This window comes from Podarcis cretensis (genome assembly GCF_951804945.1).
Source record: "Podarcis cretensis genome assembly, chromosome: 2".
NCBI classification, from domain to species: Eukaryota; Metazoa; Chordata; class Lepidosauria; order Squamata; family Lacertidae; genus Podarcis; species Podarcis cretensis.
Genome location: NC_137171.1, coordinates 88,999,039 through 89,019,591, shown reverse-complemented (window position 1 = coordinate 89,019,591; position 20,553 = coordinate 88,999,039). Strand labels below are relative to the sequence as shown.

Sequence of the window (20,553 nt, the reverse complement as noted above, 5' to 3'; positions counted from 1 at the left end):
CTTTGGGCCCATGCACATTCCCTTCCCATAATTTTTAAGCCAGAATTTAGACCAATCCATTCAGCTGCTAGAGAAAACAGAGGAATTTTATAATTTCAGTTCACTAATCCACTGTTTGGAAATAAAGTTAACTTTGCTATTTAAACTGGCACCATAGTGACCTCTAGTGGATAGTTGAGAAATCAATATCCTGACTCAAAGGAAAAAGCGGGGGGGGGGGGGAGAGAGAGCATGAAATATAAAGAAGTTGAATTATATCCTTATAAGCTGCCAACAAACAAGGTTTCAAAAACTGATTGCTGTTCTGTGTGCTAAGTTTTTGTTTTCTGTGACTGAAAATAGACAGTGTTCTTTTGTTTGGGAGATCTGCAAGCAAAAGTAATTTACTCTCGGAAGGGAGTGGAGTAGCTAAGACAGACTCTTCTGATGGGAAGATAAAATATGCTTAAATGACAATTCTTGGAGATTTTACCACAGCTTCTGGCTAGAACAGCAGAAGGAAAGGGGACATGGGTACAGCAAGCATTCTGAAACTGGTCGGCCATTGGTCTCTATGTACTTAACCAACGTTTGAGTTGTAGTGCAATTTAGGGCATGCAAGGAAATGAATGTCTGTTGCAGCTGTAGCTTAATGGAATAACTGTGATCTAAATGGAGGATATGACACAATTGGCCTTCGCATCCATTGGAAAACAACCCACAGTTGAGCCGTACCTTGAATTCCACCTGTGAGCTGGATCGTTTACTTACGTCACGCAAAGGCAGCCTTTATTATTGTGGTCTCCGTGTGCAGCACCCCAAGGGTCAGGTGAAACTCACTGTGCCCTTCGTAGTTCACAGTCTATTTAGATGAATTACTAAATTCAAGCAAGCCCAGATCAAACTGATTGGGTCACTTCCCTGAGGAATACTCTTTCTTTATAGAAGAAGAGTTTGGATTTGATATCCCGCTTTATCACTACCCGAAGGAGTCTCAAAGTGGCTAACATTCTCCTTTCCCTTCCTCCCCCACAACAAACACTCTGTGAGGTAAGTGAGGCTGAGAGACTTCAGAGCAGTGTGACTGGCCCAAGGTCACCCAGCAGCTGCATGTGGAGGAGTGGAGTTGCGAACCCGGTTCACCAGATTACGAGTCTACCGCTCTTAACCACTACACCACACTGGCTTTATACCACCTTCACTCTGTTTTGTATGTTTTGTAGTATCTTTTTGAATCATATGTTTTATTATGGGCACCATACATTCTGTAATGCAACTCAAAATTAGTCTATTCACCATAGCCAGACAAATGACAAGGAAAAATATTGCCCTCACCAAACATTTGGATTATGTTCTGCTGCTTGGCACATTTTTGTTCCTCTGCCTGCTACTCTGGGGCAATGTTACCCCCCCCCCTTCTTATTTGACATCGCTGTCTTCTGCCTTCTTTGACTTCACTGCCATTTCATCTGATTGGCTATGGCAACCCATTTTTTTTTAATAGGTATTCTTGACATCATGATGTCAGACATTGGCTGTGGCTTCTTCCCATGGCAGTGAGCGCAAAGGGACTTCCCATTTGCTGCTCACATGGCATCATAATGACTGCAGGTGGTTGAAACCAGTCACAGTTCAAAGGAGGTCACTGGTCAGCAGATTGGTGGTTACAGCAAGTCACTCTGAATGCACCCTCTAGCACCAATCAGCTGACTATCGCTGAAAGGGCATCTTCAAAGGAGATTGCTGTAACCACCAAACAGCTGATTGGTAACCACTTTGAAGTCTCTGTAGAAGTAAAAACACAGTATTAATAAATGGAGCATTTTCCCCTCTGCAGATGATGCAGCTTGGATTCAGAGCCCAATGGGGAGCTCCCTAGTGTAGCTGATCCCAGCATGGCTCCCAGTCAGCTGGCCAATGAGCAACTGAGAGCTCCCTTAAATCCATGTCCATATGACATATGATGTCAGGTGTGCAGATGGTTTGTGAGAAACCACTCCATGGGCCAATTTGGGATCTGTGCTGGGCCTAATGGGGCCCAAGAGGTGAAGGTTCCCAAACCCTGACAGATGGTCTGTGCAGAGATATGTATATACAGGTCTGGGGTTTTTTGTTTGTTTGTTTGTTTGTTTGTTTGTTTGTTTGTTTCAATTGGAATTCATGGATCAGCCTTTATAGATGAATGAGAAGCATTATGTGTAGTATGGGTGAAGACATGGGCTTCTCTTTCCATTATAAATCACTGAATTGGGAGGAGTGCCTGCTAATCTGTAAATAGTTGTGCATTTGTTTTCATGTTTTTCTTCTGATTACCACAGAACTTTAAATCTTGCCACACGTGCATCCATCAGCTGAACATGCATATCTTTATTTATGGGCTGGTTTAATGAAATTACTGTCTTGCATAACAGTTGGAATTTTCATTTGCTTGTTCTTTAGGACTGGAGCTATCCATGTAGGAGACCGGATATTAGCTATTAATAATGTAAGCCTTAAGGGGAAGCCTCTGAGTGAAGCCATTCATCTACTCCAGATGGCTGGAGAAACTGTAACTCTGAAGATCAAGAAGCAAACCGAAAGTAAGTTCTCATTCTAAAAATCTGTGTGTATCATCTGGAGCCAAAATCAGTACAGATCAATGTAGCAATCTCCACTTCTTGGACAAGGTTCTTGGGCAGTCACTGGCCAACTGCAGACTCTCTTGGATGACACTGGTTTTCCCAGATCTATTTTGATTTAGGTTTAGGCCTGCTTTTGGTGCACAAATTGCCTTGGTGGTCCTTTGTCGGAAGAGCCGCAGTGGGAATGTGTCCCTGTTTTGTTATCCTTGATTTCTCAGTGGCTTTTGATACCATTAACGATTGTCTTCTTCAGGAGTGGCTGTCCAAACTGAGAGTGGGCACCACCCCTGCGATGATTCCAGTCCCACTTGGGTGGCTGTTTTCACAGGGTGATGCTTGAGGGATATTGTTTGGCCTCATGGAGCCTTTCTGTGTCGGCTTCTGGAGAGTTCTCCCCTGGAGAGTTCTCCCCTGCTATTCAGCCTCTACATGAAACTGCTTAATGGGGTCATCTCGAGTTTTGGAGCACATGGTTAGCAATTTGCTGGTGACACACATCTCTGCTTCTCCTATACATCTTCAGGTGAGGCAGTGGGTGTGCTAGATCAATGTTTTGCCCCCCGGTAATGGATTAGATGAGAGCCAATAAACTGAAGCTTAATCAGACAAGACTGAGGCCCTGTTACAGCAGTTCTCAACCTGTGGGTCCCCAGATGTTGTTGGACTACAACTCCCATCATCCCTGAGCCTTGCTAGCTAGGGGTGATGGGCGTTGTAGTTCAACATCTGGGGACCCACAGATTGAGAAAGGCTGTGTTAGTGGGTGGTTCCCTAAACCAGATGGATGGGATGTAACCTGCTCTAGATGGGGTTGCACTCCCTCTGAAGGAGCAGGTAGATCCTATAGCTTGAGGATGCTTCTGGATCCATTACTGCTACTTGAGGCTCAAGTGAACTGGGCAAGCCAAGTCTGTTTTCTATGCTCTGGTAACATCAAGGCTGGATTACTTCAATGCACGGGGCTGCTTTTTAAGACAATTTGGAGACTGCAGCTGGTGCAGAATTCAGAGGCCAGACTGTTAACTGAGGCAGAAAGGTCCAAACATGTAACACCAATTCTGTCATGACTGCACTGGCTACGATTAGTTTCCTGGCTGTATTCAAAGTGCTGGTTTTGACCCATAAAGCCTTAGGACCCAAACCTTCACTGCCTTGCAAGATATCTTTGGGAGAAGAAAAGGCTAAGAAGTAAACCCTACACCAATCCGGAGTGGAGTCCCTAAGAGACTGGATGGCGCTTTGTACGCCTCCTTCTGGCAACTCCTGCAGCCAAGTTGGTGCCAAATGTATTGCTCTGCTCAGAGGCACCAGCTTCTGAAGGAGAATTGGGGGGAGGCGATGTCACATGGTGCATGATGCCGTATGAGTGACATCAAGACATGGGGGGGGGGCTTTAAAAATATATGAGGTCAATGCATAAATGCATTGTATAATGATTGCATCCTCTGTCTACATTATTAAACTGCTGTTCCCTTTAATACTATTCCTGTTAATGCCCCTGTTGTGTTGGACTACTGGATTGTGGGGAAATGTGTTAGTTTCCTTGGGAGACTTCTTTAAAACAAGGAGAAGGAGGTGAAAGCACCAAGATCAATAGGTGACTCCATTGACAGGTATAATCTCAAGCACCCACTTGAGATTCCGTTTAAGAAGCTGACTAGATTTTGAGCTGTCTGCTTCCCTTTAAAAAACATCTTCAGACCTGCCAATGTGGAAAGTGATTTTTATTTCTCCTCTCCTTCCTTAACACTGTTTGAGCAGCCCCACTTTGACGCAGCATTAAGTTTCTGAAAGAATTGCTGAAAAGCCAATTGGGGGAAAACTTAATCAGCATCCTACACTGCCAACCACCTGTCAGTCAAGCATCTCACATCAGACTCTGTGTCTCTGCAGAGTCCCTTACTTTTGAAATTCTGATGCAGCAGCAACCTTGCCTGCCAAACTAAGGAGCTCAGCCAATGTCTTGAAAGGGCTGAAGTTCACTTTAAAGTCCTGACTGATGTTCATGTGTAAAATTGAGAAATAGGCCTCTGTCCTTCTGTTCTTTGCTTTTAATGAAGACAACTTGACAGTGTAACCATGCAATTTAATTTTCATGCTCGAAGGGACCATTAGATTTCAATCACATCCATTTTCCTCCCTCTCTGATTCAGTCTTTCAGCTCTTCATGAACACAGAGGATTTTCCGGGTGCAGTCCCTCCTACTTTCCTTCCTAGCCACTGATAAATTAGATCTCCTACTTCCTCAGAGTGTAGCTTTTTCTCTTGCTTTCTTAGCACTTTTTACTCTGGCAGAGATAAAACACCTCCCTCACCTCTGATCTCCTTTAAGTCTCTTTCCTGCTGCAAGGAGTTGTACGGACATCCATAAACAAAGACAGCTGCAATACGTTATTGTACTTCTCTCCAGTCTCACTCACTTTTCTCTCTCTTTTTCTTTTCTTCAAAAGACCTGCCTAGAGCTAACTTGGGAGGAGGGAATGAAGTATTTGAGGAGAGAGGTAGTTCCCAGTTTCTGCTGGAAGCAGAAGCTACCACTAAAATAGTTGTGCTTTAAAAACAACCAATCTGAGATTTGCAGGTCTTAAAACATCCTCTTGAAGTCACTCTTCTGCTGTGGAACTTCCTCAAGAGGTTGCAGAGGCAGCACTTTTCAGGTTTGACTTGCTTTTTGAGGAGACCAAACTTGAGACTTGTGGTGTTTCTAAAAATATTTAATTTTACAACTATAAAAGTAAAGCTGTGTGTGTGTGTGTGTGTGTGTCTGTGTGTGGAGTTGATCAACTCCTGACAGGTGGGTCACCTCAGATCCCCAGAGAGAAATACCTTCACCTAAGGATGGTCAAATCTGTCAATTTCACTTTCTCGTTATTTTACTTAAATTCAGTTTGCCATGTTTCTGCAGCAATTTGCAATTATTGTTTTTTTAATCCCCATGAAAATTTGTCAGAATTTCTCCTAATAAATACATCATTTTGTATGCAGTTTTGACTAATGTACACGTTTTTGAAAGCAATTTCCCCTAATATGATGCATTTTATTATCTCTTTATTAATATATGCATTTTAATACATTCTTTCCCCTAACATATATTCTACACATTGTTTGGGATGGAGAATTGCATTGCAAAATTTGGAGAAGTGCAAATTTCAAAGGATTGGTGTGCTTTGATTTGCACATTTCATAGAATTGTAGGGTCGGAAGGGGCCTCAAGGGCCATTTAGTCCAATTTCCCTTTTTAAGAGGTGCACATTAGGTAGTTACTTATTAAAATGCAAACTAAATTGAATTTCTCCTCCATCCCTTCATCCTCTCCAATGTGCCTTCCAATCTCCACGTCAGTGCTCTCTTTCCTGCTCACTCCATCATCCTAAAAAACTGCCGTTTCTTTCACACAGAGACCCAACCTTAGCTGAGTCTGGGAATCACCATCCCCCAACGTCTCTCACAGTCCAGAGATGATCTCTGTACCTCTCAACCATTAGCTATTATGGTGTGAAACACGTTAATAGTCTTTCGCAGAGCTTTCCCCAAGAGAGGATATAGTTGGCACAGCTCGTCCAGCAGTCATAATGATATTTTTACTCACAGAAGCTCTTTGGAGCACTTTCTGCATATGACACATGAGTCAAAATGAATGGAGGAGAGTGAATTCCTATCAATCATTCTAAGCCTGAGCTATTTGAAATTGGAATTCCACAGCCATCTCAAGTACTCCACCATAAGCAATTTAACCCATCCTAATTTGGGGAGACTATAGTGGGCTCCCCCCTTTCTTTAAAGTACAGTCTTTATCTCAGGAGATGTCCTAAGGTGAAAGAGAAAATTGTCAAGGTGATGTGGTTTTAAGTGTTGAGTAAAGAATAAATCACTTTACAGTCACTAAATCAGAAAAGCCACTTACTTGGAAATAAGTCTTTTTACTTGATTTCACTGAACTTACTTGCAAGCAGATGCACTTAAGATCACACGCTGGCAGTAGTCGTGATCTGTGTGATTTTTACACCTGGAAAGCTGCTCCCCCACTCTTAATTTCACATTTGGTTGGTGCAACTTGAAGCTGCCATGGGTCAAAAAGGCTTACAGGATGAAGGGGAAAGAAGGGCAGCACCCCTTGCTACAGGGCTAAGGGAACATCAGTGTTCTGCACACCAAACCCTACATCTTCTGAAAAACACAACATTGGGCCTGCAACCTGATATGAGACTTACCAACCATTAAGGTAAAGGTACCCCTGACCGTTAGGTCCAGTCGCAGACAACTCTGGGGTTGTGGTGCTCATCTCGCTTTACTGGCTGAGGGAGCCGGCGTACAGCTTCCGGGTCATGTGGCCAGCGTGACTAAGCCGCTTCTGGTGAACCAGAGCAGCGCACAGAAATGCTGTTTACCTTTCCGCTGGAGCGGTACCTATTTATCTACTTGTACTTTGAAGTGCTTTCATACTGCTAGGTTGGCAGGAGCAGGGACCGAGCAACTGGAGCTCACTTCATCATGGAGATTCAAACCGCCGACCTTCTTATCAGCAAGCCCTAGGCTCCGTAATTTAGACCACAGTGCCACCCATTAGCTGGTGATTATAACATAACAGAAAGATAGCAGGCGAGCTTCACAGAAATGTCTCTAACATTTTGTGCATACCTGTGCATCTTTATTTTGACCCCAGGGACTTACCCGAAACAGTCTGGGAGTATAAATGAAGTGAGCGACCCAGAAGATGACCTGACTGATTCCCAGAAAACTAGCAAACTCTCTGAGATTTATTCCACCACAATCCCCAGTGTGGACAGTGCAATGGAATCCTGGGACGGTTCTGGCATTGATGCTGGTTATGGAAGTCAGGGTGAGTTGCCTTTAATGTGCGAATGCATTAGTTTGTCTCCTCCCTCCCAACTCCATTTTGAATTGCTGAGGGCCAGTTCATACATTTATATCTGAGGGGATAAAGGTTCACGCCATGGGGTCAGCAATTACAGCGAGCCCCTTCAACGTCCATTTACAGGTGTGGTTTGGCTTCAAACCTCACCAGCAAATGGACAAAGCAGGGTGCTTTGTCCATCTGGTTTCACGATTAAAATTCCCCCTAGACATATAGGATGTCTACTGCAGAACTAGAAATGGGAGACAGACTTCCCATCCAGCTAACTTAACCATAAGATTGTCTTTCCTCAATGTAGCCATGTAAAAACGACCTGATCCTTCCTGTTTGTCTCTCTGCTCCCCATCGGATCCCAGTAGGTACATACTTGCCGCAAGCTGTTGGCATTGCGCTTCACCCACATGAATGGAGATCCAGCAGACAGAAGAACAGTACCCCTCCTGGTGATCCCAGGAAGAGTTACCCCTTTATGGATGGCAGTTTCAGTGAAGATGACTGGGAGAAGCCCAGCAGGTATGTGAGGCTTGTAAGAAAACAAAGGAGAAGGATGGGCGTGTGGGTGGGTGGGTGGGTGGGTGGGTGTGCAGTCATATGGATCTCAAGGACGAGGCATGCCTACATGTCTTACCTGACTCCGTTTGATTTGTCTCCCGTCCTTCCTCCCAAAGGAAGGGGTCAATATCAGCTTCAACTATTCCTGAAGGAATTTGACATGAAAACATTCAGATCTATTTATTCATCCACATTCCAAAAGGGACATGTCGTACAGAAAGCCCAGGCCTCACCTGTGTTTTTAGAGAAGAAATGGAACTGCAAGTGGACTGCTGGGCTAGTCTGATGAGTGGTCATTTTATTAAGTTGGATTTCTAATTGGAATGAAATAATGCTGGCATTTAGAAGTCGGCGTCTTTTCTGAATGCCCAGGCTTAAGTTTCATTACAGCGGGGTGTCCGCTTAACAATGGCGTTCAAGCAATGGAGAGAAATTAAAAAACCTTTAATGTCTGGCCCACATTTGGTCTTTTGGGTGTTGACTAAATGGCAGTCCAGAGCTGCTAGGTATGTGAAAGGCCATATATGAAAGCAATCTAGGGTGGATGCTTATACATGACGCTGATTTTTATCTCTATCCTATCTATCCTCTGTTTGTCTGATTACCAGTAGGTATACAAGATCACATGCAAAAGTGTGTCCTGGTGATGTTGTCACCAAAAAGTCATTTCTAAGTTCCTTTTTCACTGGTGCAACGTTTTTCACGTGAGCAGGAATCCAGTATTGCAGATCTGGAATCTGATCTATGGACTAATGTTGTTAGAAGAGCTGTGTGTGTGTGCGCGCGCGCACGCGCATGTACATACGTACACACACTCGCATGCGTAAAATGGGGTTAAAATAATACTAAGGTGCAGCATGTTAGACATCTGTAAGAGTCTGTTTGGATGAAGCCCAGGGTTCAGCATTAAATTAGCAAGTATTACATGGGAATGAAGGGCGAGGGGAGAGGTACCAATTCCATAAGGTTTTGAGTGGCCTATGCAGCCTGAACTAATCCCACTAATTTTCCAGTTTGAACTAGAAGGGATTGGCATAGTCCTCATATGGCTCGTGGGTGCCAAGTGACCCGAATCTGTTTGCTGTGATAACTCAGGAATCTGCCACCTGCAGATGGCCTAACTGCTCATCACTCTGCTGTCTTCCACACCTCAGCAGTTCATCAAAGGCTGCCCAACCACAGACCTTGCAGGTTGCTTTGACCTTAGACTCCTTGCCATTCAGTTGGGTTACCTGACTTGCTGTGGTTTGTGATGGAATTCTGAAGTGCTGGCTACATCTGGGTTGGCAAGCAGCTGTGAAAACAAAGTCAGTCTTGGTCCAAAGGATAAACAAGACTCTGTCCAAAGGATAAGGGAAAGTGGGCGAGGATGGAAGAAGGCATAAAATTAAAAGCACGAACCTTCAACTCAACATTCCCTCTGTTTGTATCACAGTTCTTTGTAGTGTTGACTCATTAAAACAATAATCATTTCCTTGGCATGAATTTCCAAAACCATTTCATATGACTTTAGTTCATTTTTAATTGCTGCTCTCCCTTTAGCAATCTAAGAAGTGACATGGAAATGTCCACGCAAATGAGAAGCAGGTGTCGCAGTTATGCACTTAGCCATTTTTTAAGTGCCAACAAATGATAATAACCTATCAAAATGCCCATCATGAGAATAGCTTGTTTGTGTGTGGAGAGAGGCATTGCACTGCTCTGTGGTCTTCCTGTCATTCAGTGTCAGGGTTGGAGAACAGACTGCACCTTCCATACCGCAGTGGCACTAAGTGCAGCGGTTTGGTTTTCCCTCAAGGGAAGAAATGGCAACGAATCACAGAAAGTAAGGTGGCACACCAGTAGGCTCACCCACTTCTTGTCCCAAGTGAATGGAGCCATTTGAAACTCAAGCCTGCTTCACTCAGTGGAGCCACTGGCAGAGGAAGAGGAGTGCAGGAGCAGCATACCGCCCCTGGCAGTGTGATCCCAGTAGGGTGCCATCGCAGTTGCCCCCCTGCCCCCAGGACGCGCGCCAGCCCCGCCCCTGCCTGCTCTCCACCACTGAGTGGATCCCCAAACTGAGTTCAATATGTCTGGGTTTCCCAGGAGTGTGGTTGAATGTTAAAAGCATGGGGCGGAACGTGGGGAACTGACTCTTATATACAGGGGGAAAGGACTGTTTTGACCTCTTTTTACCCCAAAAAGAGAGGGTGGTTGGGCAAGCACAAACCTCTCTACTTCTTCAAGGGAGAAGTATATAATGAGCAGGGGCAGCAGAATAGATTAGCATTTAGATTTATTGAAAGTATAACTACAGACCCGCAAAAATGAGAGATATAGGTCCTGTTGAACCCTCTGTATATTTCTGCATTTAGTGTTTAAATTGCTTGCCTAGTCTAGGGGAAGCCATTTTATATACATCATTTTTTACATTATATACTCCCACAGATACCTGATGTATTTCTCATTTTCTCACCACGTCTGTTACCCTCTGTGTTTTTCTCTCTCTTCTCAGGTGTTCTGTGTCTCAGATCTGAACTCTGTCCCATCCGCCTTTGTACTAACAGTCTCTGAGGCTCCTGGTTTACCCATAATGCATCCTTTTTTTCTTTTACTTCTCTATTTCACCAAAACGTCTTCCTAAACCTACAATCTTCCTACAGGCACTTTTTATTTTACCCTTTTGAACGTGGCATTACTACACCAGTGTAATTCTTCCTCTTGAAGGACTTTTGCCCTGTTAGTGAAAGTGCATGGAGGTTTTGTATTTGGACTCTCTCTTGCCTGAAAAGTTCATATTGTTTGCTTTTGTATATGAAGACTCTGCCAAGTCTCTGCTTTTACTGGCGAGCCACTTGCTGTAGCCTTGCGGCTTCCACCCTGCTCCAGAAGAGTGCTGACAATCTTTGGTTCCTACGTTACAACAGATATCCCAACCGCCAAAATGGCCTTGAGACCGCACATGAGGATAATTTTTGGCGTGTTTTTGGAGAAGCTTTGGAGGACTTGGAAACATGCGGCCAGTCTGAGCTTTTGAGGGAGATTGAGGTAAATTAACCTTTGAAAGCAGAAGGGGTGTCTAGCTGTACCACTTCTAGTAAGTTTCCCTCTTGGTTCTTCTTGAGCTGCGTCTTTCTGGTTGTGACTGATGGGAGCAGGAGCTAATGGCAGGGTGAACAGAGCACTCTATATTCCCCCTTCCCTGCATAGTCAGAGTGTCACCCTTTATATAGTGCACTTTCTTTCAAGGTAATATCACTAGAAGCTTATAGTACACATCTTGAGCAGGTTGAACAAGTATTACAAGGGTACAGGCACACAGGAAGGTTAGACCTGTTTTCCCCAAAATCTATATTAGCCTTTGCCAGCCTAATCCAAACTAGCACTGCTCTCCCAAGCAGAAAATTGGGATTTTCATCTTTTTTTGTTTGTCAGAAGCATGGCTCCTGCATTTCAAGTGCTTGAAGCGGTCAAATTATCATCCATGTGTAAGGCTAGGTACATAACAGTTTAAAGTGGATTAAATGTTTATTGCATTGAACACATAACATTGTCCCCATCTAAGTGGCACTTCCCTGTTTAGTTCAGATTTTCCCAGTAATGCAGTAAGGAAACAAAAATCCTACATAAAATTGCTTATTGCCCATCTGTGGACATACTGAAGCACATGATGGAGGTGGGTTGGATCTCTCAAGGTGCGTGGTGACTTTTCTGGGTGTCATCTATCACCACACCCCCTACTTCTGTCGGTGAGGTGCTCCTTGGTGTGCTGTTGATGGATCTGTCATGACACACACTTCATTTGTTCTTAACTCACTGTTTTGTGCAAGTCTGGTATATCAGAAAACTTGGATCTCAAAAACAAAATTTATAAAAAGGTCACAGGTAAAAGTAAACAAATACCTGCCTGCGTGTCCAATATGGACCTCAAGTTTTTCAAACTCAGAGAGGATGAGTTGCTGGTGGGGCTCAAAATTCAACTTCTTTCCTTTAACCTACTCTTTTGTGCAAATCTGGTGTATATGAAAACTTGTAACAATTTTTGTTAATGGCCACACATGCAGGTAAACATATAATTTTGTGCACGTCCACAATGGGCCTCATGTTTCCAGAACTCTGGGAGGGTGTGGAAGTATTAATGGAGATGAGGGAACAACAACACACACTGCGAATTCATCCCACCAAGCACCACCCACTAGCATGGATGGGAAACACTGAGATAGCATTCAGTTGAAAGTGCACATAGAAACAGCAAATGTGTTCAACCCAGCATGCACCTGACACTGGTGTGCATCTAGCATTGGCCAAAAGGAGAATCATAATAGGGAAGTAAGTCTTGCCATGATATTGTGGTGTTGTGGCCAGTTCCCATAAATTGTAAGTGCATGGCCAAAATTTTGTTGTCCATGCGGGCTGGCATATCTCATCTATGCCAATTCAAGCGAACTCATGAATCCTGAGCAGAGTTTGCAATTTGGCAGCATCCCATAGTAAAGAGTCCTGAAGTGTCCTTGAGCGATGGCACCCTGTTCTCTCTCTGAACTTTGTCTTGCCCGCGCTTTGTTTGGGTGGGAGGTCCTGGAGCAGAGGCTGAAGGAGTTGGGACATTCGTCTTGTTCTGAACCTTACTGTTCATGCTGCTTCTTGCACCGAGCTTACTGTGTTCTCTCTCTGTGTGTGGTTGTTTTTTTACTTACCCCTCCATAGGCATCCATCATGACAGGGAGTGTACACAATCTAGACCTTGACGGGGGCAAGTTGCTCATGAACTCTGTCAACCAATCAGGACTGAGCCCACCAAGAAAAGGGAACACCAAGAGCTCAGGTGAAGGGAAGGGCAATGCCAATGTCACTCCCACCAAGAAAAATGACAGGAATTTGGAGATTAAGATGATGAAGGAAGAGATCCAAGAAATCATGTCTCCCACCCCTCTTGAGCTGCACAAGGTTTGTGCTGAAGAATGGTCTGGTTATGGGTTTTAAGACTGTAGGGTAAAGATAGGATAGGGGTGGGTAAAGGACTGAAAAAATAATAATCTCCAGAGGCGGATTTGCCCCATTACTAAGTTTCTGGATAAACGTCTTTGAGCACAGGATGGCAGGGCATGGACTGTTCTACTGATGTTAGTAAGCAGCTGGTGTCCTCTGGTGGGGACAGCGCCCTCTTCCTGCCACTCCCTTGCAATGCACCCCACACACCTAGCAAAACTGGAACGGGCTATAGTTCAGGGGTACAGCACATGCTTTGGATGCAAAAGGTCCCATGTGCAACCTCCAGCATCTCCAGGCAGGGCTGTCTGAATCCATGGAGAACCTGCTGCTGCTAGTCAGTGTTGGTGATACTGAGGTTGGTGGACCTAATAAACTGGCTTAGTAGAAGACCGCCTCCTGTAATAGGATGGCTTTGCAGTAAAGCAGATGACACACACAGGTAAACAAGAGTCTCAGGGCAGGAGTAGCACAATGGCTTCTGCTCTCATTTTAGTGGTGGGGAGAGGTGTAAGCACAGGACTCATGGGGGGGGGGGGTTAGACCTTCCTGTTCTCATTTCCTATCACTTCTGAAAGGCCTATGGAAAACGTGAGGTTCAACATGCAAATGCAGCATTGCTGTCAGGGATATCTAATCTTGCCTAATAGCAATGGCATGCAATCCATGGACACACGCCCCACCTCCCGTGCAGAGGAATGCTTACCATTGCACCAGCTTCTCCAAAAAGGCTTTTGGTGGTTCGGAAGTCTTTCAGGCATTTTGCTAGAAACCAAACATTCCTGTTTAAACAGCAGAGCTTCATTCTCAAGGCTGACGAGGTAGTCGATTTAAAGTTGGAACAGCGCCTGCCCCCCCCCCCAAGCAACAGCATTGCTGGTTCGCACGGAGAGCCTGAATGTGTGCATTGTGTCTGACCAAATGACCTTTTCTGATAGCAATGTTGATGCTCTCCCAGTAAAGATTAGTAATTAAGACTACAGTACTAACCCCACTTACTTGGGACCAAGCCCCATTGAATTCAGTGTGGCTTGTTTCTGAGTAGGCATGGTTAGGACTGCACTGCAAATGTGTTCTGTTCCTGACCCCACATTCCAACTAGGGATCATTATTGGGAGGGGTGTTAGAGCAATGTTATCACCTTGTCCTTGTTTGTCCTGTGCCCTAGTTCTGCTACTGATGCTTTCTTGGAAAACACTGGCCATTTTCCTACTTCTGTGCCACATGCCCACACGTTCACTCTTGTCGCATCAGCATGGCACTCGGTTCCTGTGGCTTACTGTGCTGCTTGAGGAGAACACAGACCTGAAGCTGTTGGTTTACATTCACCATAGCTACTTAGTGACCGAGTTTGACATTTTAAGCTGAAACAGCTGAATTTTTCAAAAACTTCAGAATGAGACCCTCATTTATTCTTGAAGCACCGGGGGGGGGGCACTTTCTCCTCATGCTTTGTCCTCTGTTTTTACTGTTCATGCCAAATTAGACTTTCCTTTTCCTTTTCAGATAACTATTTATAAGGATCCAGAGACTGAAGACTTTGGATTCAGTGTCTCAGATGGCTTGCTGGAAAAAGGTGTCTATGTGAATATGATCCGCCCAGATGGGCCAGCTGATCAGTGTGGACTCAAGCCCTATGACAGAGTCCTTCAGGTAATAACTATAAATAACAGCAAAAGGTTTAAGAAACCCAAATGGGTCTGTTTCTTGAAGAAGAACTTGCATCTGGGGCAAACCACCTGGGTTCATACTAGTGGCTGCTGGAATAGTCTGTCTAAAACGGTACACCCTCTTTTTCTTTCTGTCCTACTGCAGCACAATTTCACTGATGGAAGGGTTTCTGTTTTCCTTAACCCAGGGGATGCAACCCTTTTTTGGGCCAGGGGGCACATTTGGAATTTTGACATAGTGCCATGGATGCCTGTCACAAAATGGCCGCCATAAGATGGTGCAGGAAAGGGCAAGCCCAGTGCAAACAGGAATTGTGAGCAAGAGGAGCAAACAATCTCACATGCATTGTGGGCTTTTATAGAGACCTTTCATGGGCATTACAGGAGGTACTAGCAGGCACGCTGGCAGCCAAGGGCACTGCGTTGGCCAACACTGCCTTAACCTGTCCTCCAGCTCTGTAGCACAAGCCATTCATACCCACACATTTTCCCTCAGGTGGCGGCTCCCTGAACTCATTGTAGCTACTCCACAGGAAAAAGCCACCTAGACCTTCAGGAGCCCCGGTGAAGGCTCTTTATTAATGCATTGGCACACCTCGCTGGCGTTTCTGGTGGGGCTAGGAAAAGAAGTGACAACTTGAGGTCCAAACTGTTTTGTTGGCCTCTCCTGTTCGGACCAGAAATGCTGGAGGCAGTTGGTACAACCCCCCTCCCTGCTCTGCAAGCAGTTACGTTCATTATTTTAGAAGTCTTGCAATTCCCTGAAGGATTCTTTTGCTGTTCCCTTCAGCATTTAAAAAGACTTTATTGGCTGTGCCACAATTAACTCTTACACATGTAGGGTCAGTAACTGAAAATCTGGCAACAATAAGGGGGAGGCTCATTTGTGCTTGTTATGGTCCGTAGCCAGCTGGCCTGCTGCACCGTTGTTCTTTCTCAGCCTCAAATGAAAGACCAGCAGAAAGAAGGAATTGGGGGAAGAGCGGAGAGGGGGAACAAAAAAAAAGTGATTAGGCTGCCGGCCACGTTTCTGCAGAATGTTGGCAATGTCACAGCCTGCACAAGCACCAAAGCATTCTCCTTGAACGCACACTAGACCCAAAGAGGAACCATGAGAAGAGGACTTCAGTATTTCTGCATGGGACACCACTGAGGAGATGACCTTGTCGTCACTTCTGTATGATGGTCTCAGCAGGACTGTAGCTTGAGGCGGTGGGAAGAGAATCGGCCTTGCATACAGGAAGTCCCAAGTGCAGGGGTGAAGCAACCGCCTCAGGCGTTGTCTCTGCGGGCACCCTGTCCACCCAGCTGGTGGCAGAGAAGCAGTGCTGGTTTGCAGCAAGATCTCACTGGACTTTTGCGAGATCTCACTGGAAACCACTGCCGTTGTCACCTCAGGTAAGGGAGGGCATGGCAGCACATTTCTGTTTGGCCTCAGGCATAGAAAGGGGACGTTGCAAGTGCAATGCCAGCATCTCCAGGTGGGGCTGGGAAACCCTAGAGCACAGCTATCGGTCAGTGCAGACAGAACTGAATGAAATAGACCAATGGTCTGACTCTGTAGCATCCTAGTTAGGGGAAAGTGTTGAGCCGGGAGTGATCTGTAAAGGGCTTTCTAAAGGTCAGAAAAATATAGATGGATTTGTTTGATGCAGAGGAAATCAGATGCAGAGGAATGGAAGAACTAACCCTAGAGCCGATTAACCTTCCTTGGCCTCAGGGTTGCGTTCAAGGTTGGGCAGCCCTTCAAGGGTCACGTGCCATTTTCAGATGCACCCACTTGCAGACACTAATCGCACAAACATCTCACGAAAACCCATATCTGCAGATCACACAGAGACACAGAGACACACAATGCGTTCTCTCTTACACCATGCTTTCTCTCTCTCTCTCTCTCTCTCTCTCTCTCTCTCTCTCTCTCTCTCATATGCACCGTGCACTCCCCCATGTGCTGACATACCATGCTCATCCCCATGGCAGCACTGGGCTGAGAGGAGCTGGGATGGAGAGAACATCCCTTGTTTGTCTCTCAGGCTACAGAAACAAAAGGAGTCACCCTGCCTCAACCACTTGGGGTTTAGAATATAAAGTAGCCCTTCATTGACTCCAGATGCTGTCGCTTCCGAGTGTGTGCAGCAGATCTTAATATCCACATCTGTGCTTACCGTAAACTTAATTTAGATCCCACCTGCCAGTTTGACTGATTGTATACCCACCTTACACTGTCAGCTAAATGCAAAAAATGTTGATCCGTGGGTTATCTGTCCCTGGTAGCCCTAATGAAACTTTAATTGAGTTGGGATAAAAGGTTTGTCCACAGTTTCATCAGGGATGAGGAAAAAGTAAATATTTTTAAGACAAAGAAATCAGAGAGGCTCCACCCTTAAACAACCTCATCATAATCGGGGAGCCTTTTCTGCAAGATGAAACCCAACTGCATTATGGCGCCTGACCACTTGGGTTTTACAAAATACATTTCTGGACCCCCCGAATCATTGGCTGGAGAATAGAGTAACCCCACAAGGATACAACAACAGCTCACCATCCCCGACTTAATGCTTCTGGTTAGAATTTTGTCAAAAACTGTGTCCCACAAAAAGAGTACTGTTTGATCGGATGTCTTTTCCATTCTCTCACATAACTGAGGAATTTCCTGGATTTTTCTGCCATAGCATAGCACAGCATAGTTTTGTTTGGCCTATGTTTTATATGTAGCAGAACAGCTCCCAAATTACAATCTATTTGGTGTTCAACATTGACACAAGTTTAAGAATATAAAAACACAATAGGAGCCTGCTGAATCAAGCCAATGTCCCATCTAGTCCAGCACCCTCTTCTCGCAGAGGCTGACCAGACAGATAGATGCCTGAGGAAAGACTACAAGCTGGATGTGAACGCAACAGCACTCTCACCACCTGTGATTTCCAACAACCTGTTACTTTTTTAAAAAACAACACCACAGTAAAATAAAATGGTCTCATTATCCTGTTTTGCGTGTGTGTGTTCGTTTCCCATAATCCACTGTGAGTTTTCTCCCATCCCTTCAGGTAAACCGCATTCGAACCCGGGACTTTGACTGCTGCTTAGCTGTCCCTTTGATATCTGAAGCAGGAGACAAACTGGACCTGGTAATCAGCCGGAATCCCCTGGCCTTCACTGCCAAAGCCCAGCTCGATGAGGATTTGCCAGGCCGGCAGACTCCTAGTGTGGAGGTCAAGGCAAACACACAGACGCTCTGAATGCTGGGTAGGCTTGGTGTCAACTGTTCTTGAGGTCCTGGGGGGGGGGGAAAGGGGTTGATGGGTGTCTGTAACACTTTTTTCGGTTTTACTTTTGCACTGGTATTGTGATTACTCTGTGTAATGTAATTTGCCATGAAGAAATGGGTTTCCCTTTTGTCGCATCTTGAAGCCAGTCAGCCTAGGCCTTGAAGGCCCAAGCTGAGACAGACCGGTGGAAATGGTCCCTCTTTGGCCAACTTGGTGGGTGAGATGGGCCGCTGTTGCCACTGAAAGCAGGAAGCAGTGCCCAGCACAACTTACCTGGGAGAGAACATCCTTTGCTCATGGTATGAGCTTCTCCAGCGAACGGGGTCACAGGGCACCAGATCATCATCTTTGCCCCTGTCTTCGAAGGGCTTGGGTACATGGTGCTATTTCTTGTTGTTTGCTTTGTTAAATCATGTACAGTGAAACTTAATATTTAACACACACACATATACACACACACACACACACAGCTTTGTTTCTGTGAAAGGCCACCCCTGCACTACCCCATAGCTTTTCCTTAGCCCACGGCAAGAAGAGCCTTGTGTCCTTTTCCCAATTCACAGCCACACTCTCACAGATCACTGTGGTGCTTGGGATCAACCGAGAGCAGAGTTTCCCCTCCCAAGTTTTACGAAGTCCTGAGCCATTCGTCACAAAAGACTGGGCCCAGACATGTGATTTTTTTTCTCCCCATCTCAGGCACTCATTCTTTGGGGTGCAGCCTAAACACATCCACCACTATTTGACTTCAAGACAACATGTGCTTGTTTTCTTCCTTTCTTTCTTCATCTACTGTGTTTTTCTTAGACAGCACTGATGATACCATACACAAAGAGCAGGAAACTGACTTTTCTGGGTCACCAGTAACCTTGTGTGTGCCTCCCCCTACACACACACACACACACACACACACACACAGCACCAAGAATCTTTCTCTTGGTTGAACCATGAGTCTGTGAGTGGGCAGCTGAATGTGAGTCACTCACATAACCCTCTTTGCCCTGACCCTCGTTTTTTCCCCCTATGGGAGTGGGGAAACCCTTGTATCTCCTTGTCACTGTTAAGCATGAGACATCCTCTGCGAGATTGGTATTGTGTCTCCCAGTGCACCCCCTGTGGGTCGTCCTAGTGCAAGTGCGTGCGTGCGTTTGTTTGTTTGTTTAAAAAACCCCCACTGATGATGAGGGTTGACGCCCTGTTGTAACCGGTCATAGCAGCAGCCCCATGTTTTTAGTAGTTACCTTCTCCTCCCTGGCTTTATGAGCACGAATTTATGAATTCTGTTGTAGTGATCATGGATGTGATATTCACATTCTTTGGATGATCTGCCTGCAGCAGGTGAGATGGACTTGCAACTTAAGGCCATGATCTCTTCCTTTCCACATGGCAAAAATGCCGGGGCTTGCAAATCTCGCTCCGGCCAGTCCAATGGCCTGTCCCAGGGTTTCTGGAATAGCACTTTATTGTGGTGGTTTTTTCGACTGTCTCCCTACAAGGGAACTTGAGTAAGACCCTGGAAATGGGAAACTGGCTCCTCTCTTCCTTTATATGCCCTTTTTTTGGGGGGGGGGTACCGTTCTGATGCAAATTAAGATGCCATGTTTTGGTATGGGTAACCTTCTCCGGTAGATCAGTAAACCACAACTGGTTTTCAGATCTGAGCCCAGATTAAGCTGTGATTGCATCTACTTCTCTCTTTTCCTCTTTCTTTCTTTTTAATAAAAAATATGCTTATTCACTTTCTGGGCCACATCAAAGTTTCTGTGCTTTCCTTAAGATGTGCATGGAGTCCCTTTGGGGCTGCATCTAGCTGTAGCCATTTTCTCTTCTCAAAGTATGCAATATTCCATACCATGGCTGCCATATAACCTAGATAATGTGCCATAAAAGAAACTGGAGGGTATTGACAGTTGAGCAGAAAAAAAGGGGTTTTATATGCAATATTCCCAAAATGGTGGAAGCTCAGCGTGGCTTCAAATGGGTTTTTAATGAAGACTTTTAATAAGGCTTTAAAAAAAATGGTCCTTGTATCCCTTCCTATGCATTTTGAATGATACGAAAATGAAATGCATTACTTAAATGTGTATTTTTATCCATATATTAGAGTGTATTCCTTGTAAAGTATTTTTATACGCTAATTTTCTTATGTATCTATGAAAGCACAATATTCAAAGAATATTTTAGTCCTGTTTTGGACCTATTTGTAAATCTATGTATTTAAATGGTATTGCAATTACTTAGATTTTTTTAATTAAATAAAAGCAAAACAAAACAGGTTTCCTGTTTTCTTTGAAAAGTTGACATCTCAGTGATACTTTGCCTGTCTGTGGTCTATCTCTGCTTGCACTTGGATCTCTGCTGGGCTGCCTGCTTGAGACCAGAAAGTAATCTCTGGATCATCTCAGAATCAACAGAAGAGAAAAGCAAAAGCTGAGGTTTACTTTAGCCAAAGGAACCACTTTTAAATACTTATTGATTTTGAATATGAGTTTTAGTGTGCAATCCTCTACAAGTTTACTTGGAGGCATGTCTTATTGAGTCTGACAACACTTACTCTCAGGTAAGTGCTTGCAGGATTGCTGCCTTAAGCACATGCTTAGGTGGGCAGCTCACCT

The 20,553-nt window shown here is 44.9% G+C and overlaps 1 protein-coding gene across 7 annotated transcripts in view; it reads left to right on the top strand.

Annotated features, from left to right (window-relative positions):
• Nucleotides 1-19,092, top strand: part of GRIP2 (glutamate receptor interacting protein 2) — a 385,893-nt gene extending 366,801 nt beyond the window's left edge. For 6 of the 7 annotated variants that reach the window (XM_079964500.1, XM_079964498.1, XM_079964497.1 and 3 more), the window contains exons 18-24: nucleotides 2,419-2,558; nucleotides 7,264-7,440; nucleotides 7,833-7,989; nucleotides 10,938-11,058; nucleotides 12,718-12,957; nucleotides 14,506-14,652; nucleotides 17,717-19,092. In XM_079964500.1, the coding sequence (XP_079820626.1) occupies nucleotides 2,419-2,558; nucleotides 7,264-7,440; nucleotides 7,833-7,989; nucleotides 10,938-11,058; nucleotides 12,718-12,957; nucleotides 14,506-14,652; nucleotides 17,717-17,908 (1,174 nt within the window). In that variant the 3' untranslated portion in view covers nucleotides 17,909-19,092. Of the gene's footprint in view, nucleotides 1-2,418; nucleotides 2,559-7,263; nucleotides 7,441-7,832; nucleotides 7,990-10,525; nucleotides 10,829-10,937; nucleotides 11,059-12,717; nucleotides 12,958-14,505; nucleotides 14,653-17,716 lie in introns of those variants that run through there. The other variant, XM_079964503.1, reaches the window with a different exon arrangement.
• Nucleotides 19,093-20,553: the final 1,461 nt, after the last annotated feature.